Source organism: Globicephala melas, chromosome 8, assembly GCF_963455315.2.
Source record: "Globicephala melas chromosome 8, mGloMel1.2, whole genome shotgun sequence".
Lineage (NCBI taxonomy): Eukaryota > Metazoa > Chordata > Mammalia > Artiodactyla > Delphinidae > Globicephala > Globicephala melas.
Window position 1 is genome coordinate 4,372,612 of NC_083321.1, and position 11,003 is coordinate 4,383,614.

An 11,003-nucleotide genomic window follows, 5' to 3' on the forward strand; every position below is an offset into this window, starting at 1 on the left:
TTCTCACCTGAGTTGCTCCTGCCCAACTTTCCCCACAGGCTCCCTCATCACCTCCTCCAGGAAGCCGTCCTGATCTCCCTGGCATGCTGGTGCCTTCTGTTCAGCTGGTTTTACGTATGTCTGGGTCATCTGATTCTGGTCCGCCTCCCAGCTTGATGGCAGCTCTGGGAGGGCAGAGACCTCATCTGCCTGTTCATCAGCCCAGAGCACAGTGCACGGTACCCGGCCGGCGCTCTGCAGTGTGTGCGGGTCTGCCTGGGAGGCTCTGCGCCCTCCCTGCTGGCTCGGAGGGTCCGACTCGGAGCAGCTGGGCAACGAGGGGCCACAGGAGGGCCCAGCAGAGGAGGGTCCTGGCCTGCACCCTTGTAGGGGGCCTGGGGTGGGGGTGAGACCAGAGTCCACCTGTGAGGCCCACGGCACTGGACCACTAAAAATAAACTTCCCTTCTCCTGGGAGGGGTGGAGGAGGGCCACTGACGGCAGGGTGGTGGCTGTTCAGGGCATGAGGACAGAACATGAGGGTTGGAAGTGCAGGGACAGTGTCTCACGGGGCCAACACTGGGCCGGCCCCCTCCAAGTCACCCTAAGCTTTGTGAGGGGAGAGAGGGAATGAATGACACAGTGTTTCTGGGGTCACAAAGAGCTTTCTTACCCGGGACATGATTCCTTTCTCACTGCTACTCCGAGAGTCATTATTCTTCCCACCTGACAGATGAGGAACCGAGTCCCAGGGTCACCCAAGATCGGAGGCAGCCATGGGAGCCATGTCCCTGCAGAAGCCTGGCCTCCAGGCCAGAGGGCAGTGGGTGGCAATGGGACGCAGCAAACCCAAGCAAGAATGGCTTTCCCATTTACAAGCACCCCTCATTAGTTTTGAAAGAAACAGATTTCCATATACCAAATAAGGCGGTGGACTTCAGAGCCGCTGCCCACTTCACACAATTCCTTTTAAGAGTCCAGATGCAATTACACTTGGAACTTGCCTGGACTGGCCTCCCCCGGCCTCCCCACGTAAACAAGCAGCCCAGCTGGGCCCCAGCCTCGGGCGTGGCCGGGACCGTCAGCATCCTCGAGCCCTCCCCCAACCCCTCCCTAAAAACAAAGGCCCCGGGAGGCCAGCTGGACCCAGCAGGGAACAATCTGAGCCCCTTCTGAGGTTCGCATGTGGCCAGGGACATGGAGCTCCTCCCGGCACAGGAGGGCTGCAGCTCCCGGGCAGGTGCAGGGGAAGCTCTGTTTCTGGTTTCTCTTTAAGATGCCCACAGAGGCACCCCCCAACCCCAATCTGGGCATCATGTGCTCCCACAGGGAAAACATTGCTCAGAATTCCCTCAGGCTCCCTGGGCCATGAGAAAGTTGGTCCAGGGCAGGGAGCTTTCCCTGGTGGCTCCTGGGAAGCCACTGCTCACCACCCCCGTCCTCACGGCCACCCCTCTGGCCCCTGCACCGCCCCCCAGGCTTTGGCTGGGTGCCCCAGGACCCTGTGGGGACTCGCCGGGGTTGGGGGAGGCTGACTCATCCTCCCGCGCGGCGCACACACCAGGCACCACGGCCGCCAATTTCCCCGCTCAGCCCAGTCCCCGGGCGAGCGCTGTGATTTTCCACTTGCGCCATCTGACTGCTATTAGGGCTGGAGAAAAGGGAATTCCTGGCTCCAGAAGCCCGCAAGGGACCCTGGGCAGATTCCGGGGTGGAAGGGGGTGTGGGGTACCACCTGGGTGGCACTGCTGTCCAGCCACCCGTTCTGCCCTCCAAAACACCTGCACCGCCCCCTCACTGCAGCCCTCACCCTGCGGCCTCCAGGCTTTTCCATCACAGCCCCTGGGGACAATTAAAACACCAGGTGGGGACCCGCCCCTCCCAGGCCTCCGCGCCCCGAAATGCCCAGAGGGGGCCGAGGGAAAGCATCGGGCAAGTGGACAGCCTGACACTCCTCCCTCCCGGGCAGCGGGCAGCCCCACGGAGCTGCAGATTCGCAGCTGGACTCGGGTCGCAGTGCTCGGGCCAACACGACGTCATCAGGCGGAGAGCTGAGTTCCCAGCGGGGCTCCGGGGGGGCTCCTGAGCGGGGCATTCCTTCCCAGAGCCTCATCCGGGCTCAGCCCCTCCCCCCCTCGTCTTCCCCGTCCCCGCCCCCCTCCTGCCGGGCCTGGAGTTGGGTTTGGGGCGGGTTACACTGCCAAAGCGTCTCCTCCAGCAGGCAGGCGAGGGCTCTCCTCCACCCCGAGCTTGCGTTTCCTGAGGCTCCAGGCAGTGCTCTGCGCTGGCCTGCTGCCCTGCTGGTGGGTGACCAGAGGTGGGCATCACGGGAAGAGCCCTCCACGAAGGGGAGGCCCCTGAGGATCAGGCCAGCAGCTGCAGGTAGCTCCGCGGTGCCCGGGGCCCAGGGGAGGGCGTCCCGGGAGCCGGGGCTGCAGGGTGAAAGCCGGGCAGGGAAGGAGAAGAAGGCAGGCACCCTCGAGGCTGGCAGTCCCGGACATCACACGGCCCCAAGCAGGAGCCTGAGACGGCAGAGCAGCGCTCTCACCGCCAGAGGAGCCCCCCAAGGCCCCAGAGTCCCAGGGTCATCGGGCCGCTTTGAGAGTCCCCGTCCTGTGTGGCAGGCCCAGGCACCCTGGTGATTGCTGACCCCCCCCCCAGCTGTCCTCTGCTTCCAGCTCCTGCTCTGTCCTCCTGTGGGTGGGGGCTCCCCCTCTATCCCTCCCCACCCTCGCCAGCCATCCAAGCGTGCTTTCTGGAAGGGCAGGAAGGGGAACACCCAGCAGGCAGCACCCCAAGTGCAACAGCTCCCACCGCCGTCACGCACGCTGACAGCAGCCCCCTCCTTCCCCGGGCCGAGCTCCAGCAGCTTGGGGCCAGCCCTGGGATGGACACCGAGGGGTCAGCCTCGGCAGCCACCGGAGGTTGGGTGGCTGCGTCCCACCTTCTCCCCGGTGGGTGGTGCCTGATGGGGTGTTGGCGTTGGGTGAAGGCTGTTCGTGAGACATTTTGAAAGGTGTCCCCTGTGTCTGGGGGGAATGACAGCCACAAGCTCACCCCGTGGCCAGTGCTCTCAGACCCAGCCCAGGCGGCAGCCCCGGGACAAGGAGAGGGGCTGGGAACACCGACAGGAGAATTGGAGTCTGACGGTTCCCACCGAGGCCTCTTGGTGCAAAGTCCTGTCTAGCGGGGACCCAGGTGGGTTTGGAGCTGGGCGTGGTGGGCGGTGGTGACTTCCTGAGGCGGCAGACAGGTGGCTGGGGGCCCGTCCTTGGCCTTGTGCTTTGAGGGGAGGGTCAGCAGTGAGCTGAGCTGGCAGGTTTTTTTCTCTGCTTTAGCCCAAGCTAGTTCTGTCACACGTCAGATCCTGACGTGAGGGGCACACGCAGTCACACGCACTCACGTACGTCCCATACACATGTCACACACACGTCTTTCTATGGCGCACGTGGGGTCCAGCTTGGCTTCCAGATCTCTCTGCACGGAAGTGCAGTAGCTTTTCAGATGGCCCGTGGCAGGACAGCAAGGGCTCAGACACACAGGGACACCCACACCTCGAATAACCACTACATGCCCAGCCCCAGTCGGACCTCATGGGCAGGCCCCAGCCAGCTGTCCTGGGGGCATGTGTGTCCTTGGGGGTCTAGCCTGGCAGAGGTGAACGGAAGAGGCTCTCAGAGTCAGGACATTCCTGGGGGCCAAGCCTGGGGCCCAGACCTAGGGGTGATGTGTGTCTGGAAGGACGACCAAGAAGACAGAGAACGTGTAGGAAGAGGAGGGTGGAAGGGGGAGTATCCCAGGCCAGGAGGGGTGAGGGAGAGGCAGGCAGTTTGGGGGTTGCAGGCACGCGGAGAGCTTGGACAAGCCCCAGAGTGTGCAGAAGCATGAGGTCTGTCCGTGGCAATGGGGACAGTGGCCCAACTAGAGTCAAGACTGTCACGGGGGAGGGGTGGGAGGTACACAGTAATATGCACACCTCCTAGCCCCCCGCTGTCTGCAAACCCACACTGCACACGCCTCACGAGCTGGCTCACTTGTTCTCACGCATAAGCGCCGCCCCCCTCCGCGACGCGCAGCCTGGGGCTCCGGCGCGAGCCCCACGCCCTGCGGGGCTGCAGTCCGGAGACGCGCCGTCCGCATCCCCGGCGCCGCCCGCTGCCGCTCCGGGCGGCCCTGTGCCGCTGGCTCCGGGAGGCTGAGGGTTAAAGACGGGCGGGCAGTGAGCGGGGACCGCCTTCCCGCGCAGCCAATGACCGGCGCCTGCCCGGCCCGGGGCTGCGGGGCGCGCGCGTGGCGGCCTAGGATGGAATGCCGGGGGGAGTCCGGAGGAGGAGGGGCACGGCAGCCTGTGGCCAGGCTGTGCCCCCGCAAGGCTCCTCCTCCGCTGACAGCCTCAGTTTCCCGCCTGTACAGTGGGAGGGATGGGTGCTTGCGGTCAGGTTGGGGGACCGGAGTCAATTCGAGTGCACCCGGGGCAGGCGGACCAGTGAGCTCTGCCGGAGGAGGGCGGACAGGTCTCAGGCAGGGACGCCCCCTCCCCGGCCTGTCACTACTTCTCCCAGGCCTCCCACCTGCAGTCCTGGCCGAGTCCAGCTGCCCCTGCTCCAGCCTGGAGCCGGGGCCACCATAGCGGCCTCGAGGCTGGTGCCGCCTCCAGCCCTCCTGTCTCTGCAGCCGCTCTGGTCCTGCAGGTACACAAATCGGCAAAGCTGCAGTGTGTGTGGCAGTTATAGGGTGCGCCCTGGGCAGGTGACCTCACCTCCCTGCCCTCATCACAGGGGAGTGACTACACCTGCCTCATAGCTGGTACCCAGGACCAAACAGGAGGATGGGGTGTAAGCGAGCAGGCACTCACTGACACGGGGTTGATGGTGGTGACAGCGATGCTGATGCTAACGATCGGGGTGCCCTGCCTTCCAGGCATGTGTAGGGGAAAGACCAGACACCTTAACATGTTACAAACACAAGGCCCGGGCAAAAGCCTCCTCCTCCAGGAAGCCTCCTTGCCGGAAATGATCTTCCCTCCCCCACTCTCCTGTCTGGGACTGAACCCCTGTCCCACCCCTGGCTGGACACAAAGGTGGTGTCCAAGACATGTGTGCAGGTGAATAAGAGACACCTCCAGAAGCCGTCTGGCTCCAGAACTCTCAGAACAAGCGGGGAAGGAGAGGGGCTTCTTCCCCAGGAGGTGTCCCTAGGGTGTCAGCAGCGGGGAGAATGAGGGCCCCGGAGAAGGAGGGAGTGGTGCACACAGCTGCCTCCTGCTCTGGACTCAGCAGGAAGCCCGGTGCCTCCCACAAGGCCCTGCCTCTAAGGCGGCCAGGGGATGGCTCATCAGCCTGCCCTCCAAGGGGAGAGCCCTGAGGGCCTGGGGAGGGGTCTGCGAGGGAGGGGAGAACACTGCCGCCCTCACGTGACTCTTTCTGCCTGGCCAGGTGGGTTGCACAGGCCGGTGAGCTGTGAGCAGAGCCGTAAGGAATCTGGACTCACCAGGCCTGGGGATGGCTGGAAACTGCTCCTGGGAGACCCATCCCACCAACAGGAACAAGGCAAGTACCGCCATCAGCTCCCCGACCCGGGTCTGCAGGATGGTGTGGTGGGAGGGGGCAGACCCCGCCCAGCACCCCCTTCTCACACACACTCTGCCGCCCAGGCCCCATCCTCTAGCTCGGGACAGACAGGCGGGCAGCAGGGCCCCTCTGGGCTACGTGGCCTGGCACTGGTTACCGGTCACCTCGGTTCCCCAGTGTCTTCGTCACCGGACGCCCTCGAATCCCATCCTGTGCAGACCTTGGGGCATCTGTTACCAACCTCCAGAGGCCTTGTCAGCTCTTCCCTGGGGAGACGGGGTGGTCAGCCATTTCCCATGGCCAGGCCCTGCCAGGAGGCCCTGCGAGGCTGGCTCCAAGGGGGCCCTGGTGTCACGAGCCTCCGTGGGGCTCTGGGCCACCCTGCCAGCGTCGCCCAACACCAGGGTCCGTCAGTCCCGGTTTACCCTCTGCCTCCAGGCACTAGCCATGGCTGAGACTCTGAGGACCCATCAGGCTGACCCACCCCTTCTGCCCTCCCCCGCTCCTGCCCCCTACTTCTCTGAGGCCTTTGAAAACTCTGGAATTCCCTCCTGAATCCCGGGAAAAACCCTCTCAAGTTGGAAGGACCCCTGAGTTTACCAAGTGCAACCTTTGAGGAAACGAGGCTCACGCCAGTGTAGTAGCTTGACTGCGGTGAGTCCGGTGGTCGGGGCAGAGCCAGGACCCCAGCCCCCGGCATTTCCCCACCATGCCTGCAGCCCTGATGGTGACCACTGCAAGATGGCAGCCACAGGAGACAGAGAAGGGACTGGCTTGGGAGTCCCCAGAAATCCCCGGAGAAAAGGCAGAGCCCAGGGAGGGCACCAGGCTCCAGGGCAGGCATTGTACAAGGTGCTGTGTGGCCGGGATGGCAGCCACGCGTCCAGTGACTCCCCGGCCCTCCCGCTCTGACTCTGAGGGGAGGATTGCAGACTTCTTCCAGCCTGCGAGAGGCACTGAGGGATCTGACCTGTCAGATGCAGCCCCTGCCACCCAGTTCCCTCCAGCGCTAGCGCTGGTCCTCCGTGGACTTGTTTAGACACCGGATCTTGTAAATTTCTGAGTCTGCTCCCCAGCTGAGAAGAGGAAAGCTGAGTAAAGAGCGAGCTCAGGGGTTTGAGAGTTGACGGACAGACAGACAGATGTGGGGTCAATAAATATATTTAGAGGATAGGATGCCGGGTAGTGACCGGGACCCCCATGCCCTGACCTTCTGGGGTTTCCCCAAAGTTTGCCGGCACCCTCCAGTTCCTGCTTGCAGGGTCCCCTTGACCGGAGCCAGGCCAGAGGTCCCTCCCTTTGTTATGGGGTGTCAGGCCCAGAGAGCAGTCTTTCGGGACCCAGCTTTCTGCCGGAGCTGGGGCCCATCTGGAAAGTGGCAGAATAGTCCTGCCTCAAGAACCTTCTGGTTTGTTTTTCAGTTTTGTTTTGGGTTTTGGAGGGAGAGTCATGAGCAATGGGTACTGACACCCGGCCTTAGATTAGGGGGAGGCCAGGTTCGGGCTCTGTGGGAAAGAGTGCTGGGATGGATTAGTGATGTCTGCCGGGGTGTGAGCAGGGCAGTGACAGTGCTCTGGGCAGCCTCCGCCACTGGGGATGGGAGGTCAAAATCCAGAGCCTGAGCACCGAATCCAGCTTGTAGATGTGTTATGTTTGGCCCACAGCGTGTTTTTTAAATGTCAGCATTTAAAGATCAGGATAGTTTACATTACCATCTCGAGTTCTGGCTTCTCCGGGGAGAGGGAAAAGGATGAATAAGAGCCACTCAGCCCGCTGGTCCCACGGGCGCCCACCGGCTGGAGCAGGGCACCGCCGACTCGCTCAGGACGGGTGCCCTCCGGTTTGCCACTGCCCCCCCCACACTTGTCAGCTTCTTGCACATGGCCCACGTTCATGCAGTTATATGCCAGCCCAGACCCTGCAGGCAAGACTGTCATTTAGCCAGATGGACTCACACGGCCAGACCAATTGTCACAATACACAGCTCTGTGAATAGCCACTGCCTCAGTGTCTCGCCCTCTAGGGACCCCCTTGGGCCAGATCCAGATCCCTCATGATCCAGAAACCCAGAGTTTCACCCTGGCCCAGCAGGGAACCAACTCTGATTCCCCAGGTCTCTCTGATTCCACTATAGGTCTGGGTCCACTTTGGTTTTGTTTCAGTAACTTACCAGTGATTTTGTTTTTTAAAATAAATATTTTCATGTTTCAGTGTGAAAAATTGCAAGTTTTGTAACTTTGCATACACCTTCACCGATTCATTAATCGTTAGCCTGTTGCCACATGTGCTTTCCCTCTAGTATCTCTTTTTTTAAAAAATAAATCTTGATTATCTCTTGATAGGTACTTTCTTTCCCAGAGCTATTTGAAAGTAAATTGCAGACACCAAACCCCTTTGCACCCAAACAGTTTGTATCTTCTAAGAACAAGGACATAGCCATGGTACATTTTCCTCTTCAGAAAGTGTAACGTTGGTACAATACATAGTCCACGTTCCCATTTCCCAGTCATCCCCCTAATAGCCTCTATAGTGATGGTTAGATCCACTCTACAATCCACGCTTACAGCCCTGCGTTAATTAGTCATGTCTCTTTAGTTTCCTTCGATATGGAAAGCTTCCTCAGTTTTTCTTTATCTTGCACAACATGTACATTTTCTGGCCGGTGGACCACCCGGTACCTTTATGAGGGACCAATGCTTTTCACCATTTTTACTATCACTCCTGTAGGCTGTGAGCTCCAGACTCTGGGGCACAGCATGGCAGCACTATGTCAGATCAAGGGTGTCTCTGCTCCAGCTGGAGCCCATTCATTGCTCCAGAGCCACGTCTGTAATCAGGACCAACACACCTGGGCTCAGCTGCAGGTTTGGGGGCGGAGCCCAGCACACCTGGATGCAGGTGCGGGTTTGGGGATGGAGCCCAGCCAGTATCACCGCGTGTCTCCCCTCCACGCCTGTGCAGATGTGTCCGGGAGTGAGCGAGGCCCCGGAGCTCTACGGCCGCGGCTTCCTGACCATCGCGCAGATCGCCATGCTGCCACCGCCAGCCGTCATGAACTACATCTTCCTGCTTCTCTGTCTGTGCGGCCTGGTGGGCAACGGGCTGGTCCTCTGGTTTTTCGGCTTCTCCATCAAAAGGAGCCCCTTCTCCATCTACTTTCTGCACTTGGCCAGCGCGGACGTCGGCTACCTCTTTAGCAAGGCCGTGTTCTCCATCCTGAACACGGGGGGCTTCCTGGGCTCGTTTGCCGACTACGTCCGCGCGGTGTCCCGGATCCTGGGGCTCTGCATGTTCGTCACCAGCGTGAGCCTCCTGCCAGCCGTCAGCTCAGAGCGCTGCCTGTCGGTCATCTTCCCCTCCTGGTACTGGCGCCGTCGGCCCAAGCGCCTGTCGGCTGTGGTGTGCTCGCTGCTCTGGAGTCTGTCACTCCTGGTCACCAGCATCCACAGCTACTTCTGCGTGTTCCTGGGCCGCCAGGCGTCTGGGCCGGGCTGCGGGCACGTGGACACCTTCCTGGGCATCCTGCTGTTCCTGGTCTTCTGTCCGCTCATGGTGCTGCCCTGTCTGGCGCTCGTCCTGCACGTGGAGTGCCGGGCCCGGCGGCGCCAGCGCTCGGCCAAGCTCAACCACGTCATCCTGGCCATGGTCTCGGTTTTCCTCGTGTCCTCCATCTACTTAGGGATCGACTGGTTCCTCTTCTGGGTCTTCCAGATCCCGGCCCCCTTCCCCGAGTACGTCACCGACCTGTGTATCTGCATCAACAGCAGCGCCAAGCCTGTCGTCTACTTCCTGGCCGGCAGGGACAAGTCACAGCGGCTGTGGGAGCCCCTCAGGGTGGTCTTCCAGCGGGCCCTGCGAGACGGGGCCGAGCCGGGGGAGGCGGGGGGCAGCACGCCCAACACGGTCACCATGGAGATGCAGTGCGCCTCGGGGAATGCCTCGTGAGAGGCCAGCTGCTGGAGGGGAGGTGGCGGCCAGCTGGAGTGGCCTCCAGAGACCCTTTGCAGGAGTCAGGAGTTGGGCAGCAGCCCCGGGGCCCGAGTGCAAGGAGAAAAATCTGCTCCCCGCCCGCGTGCCGCCTTCTCCCAGGGCAGAGGCTCTGGGGGTGGCCGAGAGACAGAAGAGCCACTTCCAAACAGACCCCATGGCCTCACCAGGCTCCCCCCAGCTATCCTCCTTCCGTGACCCACGGCAGAAGTTGCCCCCGGGCGGTGGGCCGGGTGTGGGGCTCCTCCCCGCCCCAGGATGGCCAGGAAAGGAGAGGAGGGGGTCACGCAGCCCATCCACCTCCTGCCCCATCAGCCAGCCCTCCTGAGAACAGCCAGCCCATCGCCCGTCGGGCCAGCATCTTTGTCCTGCTGTTGGGACACCAGCTGTCTCCTTTCTGCCCTGTCAAGGCAAGGGTGCTACCTGGGAGACGCTTCTCCTTAACCCGCCTGGCAGCCCAGTCTTTCTGCACATGATGTTCCCTTTGGTGGCCGAAATGGGGGAGCCTCTGGCACGACAAGTGCCTGGACGCAGGAAAAGCCGTCGGCTGGCTTGAGTGGTTCACTCTCGTTTCTGACTCCATGCCAGCCGGCATGTCTGAGCTGCCGTCCGCCTGGTCTGAGGGGCTCCGGAAGGCCGTCCAGGCAGTCTCTGGGCTATAGCCCCACCCAAAAGTGGGCACTGGCTCTACGTGGCCACCTCAGCCCACCTACAAGCACGGTGGCCCAGTCTGATGAAAGATAATACGTGTATATCAATAAACGTTTTCTCTCTCGCAGCGAGGAAGGCTTCCTGCCCTCTGTCCTGTCTGTGATCTTGTTCTCACAGTGAGGACCCCACTGGCATCCGAAGCCCAGACGGGCAGCCTTTCCACGCCGCCCCCCGTGCAGCCCGCTCTGTACCCCAGTTCCCGTGCCGCCTCTCCCGGCTGGCCGGTCTACACACCGGCGTGCTCCCTCTCCTGCTAGGGTGTCCACTCCTCTGCCGGAGTGAGCTTGGTCCCCACGCTACACTCTGTTGGCTAACCCCCATGCACTTTTCACCCACCCAGGGCCCCCCCACTCCCCCTGGGAACCTTAGTTATCATCACACCTACTGGGTTCTAGGCTCTCTGCTGGCTACTAATACAGTCCCTGCCCATGAAGAACACAGTGTGCGGGCTTCCTTGGTGGCGCAGTGGTTGAGAATCCGCCTGCCGATGCAGGAGACACGGGTTCAAGCCCTGGTCCGGGAAGATCCCACACGCTGCGGAGCAACTAAGCCCGTGCACCACAATTACTGAGCCTGCGCTCTAGAGCCCGCGAGCCACAACTGCTGAAGCCTGCATGCCTAGAGCCCGTGCTCCGCAACAAGAGAAGCCACTGCAATGAGAAGCCCGTGCACTGCAACGAAGAGTAGCCCCAACTACAGAAAGCCCACGCACAGCAACAAAGACCCAACGCAGGTCTTATTTTATTTATTTATTTAT

At 61.7% G+C, this 11,003-nt stretch overlaps 1 protein-coding gene across 4 annotated transcripts; it reads left to right on the forward strand.

Moving 5' to 3' along the window:
- Positions 1-2,188: 2,188 nt before the first annotated feature.
- On the forward strand, positions 2,189-10,786 carry LOC115840419 (mas-related G-protein coupled receptor member F). Of its 4 annotated transcripts, none has more exons than XM_030833248.2 (3): positions 2,189-2,360; positions 5,414-5,527; positions 8,510-10,786. In XM_030833248.2, exons 2-3 carry the CDS (start codon positions 5,480-5,482, stop codon positions 9,491-9,493), a joined length of 1,032 nt encoding a protein of 343 aa, XP_030689108.1. In that variant the 5' UTR covers positions 2,189-2,360; positions 5,414-5,479; the 3' UTR covers positions 9,494-10,786. The 4 variants fall into 4 exon arrangements, with proteins under 4 accessions (XP_030689108.1, XP_069902328.1, XP_060160357.1 ...); XM_070046227.1 differs by having other exon boundaries at positions 2,231-2,295; XM_060304374.1 differs by lacking the exon at positions 2,189-2,360 and adding an exon at positions 3,083-3,176.
- The last annotated feature ends 217 nt before the right edge of the window (positions 10,787-11,003 follow it).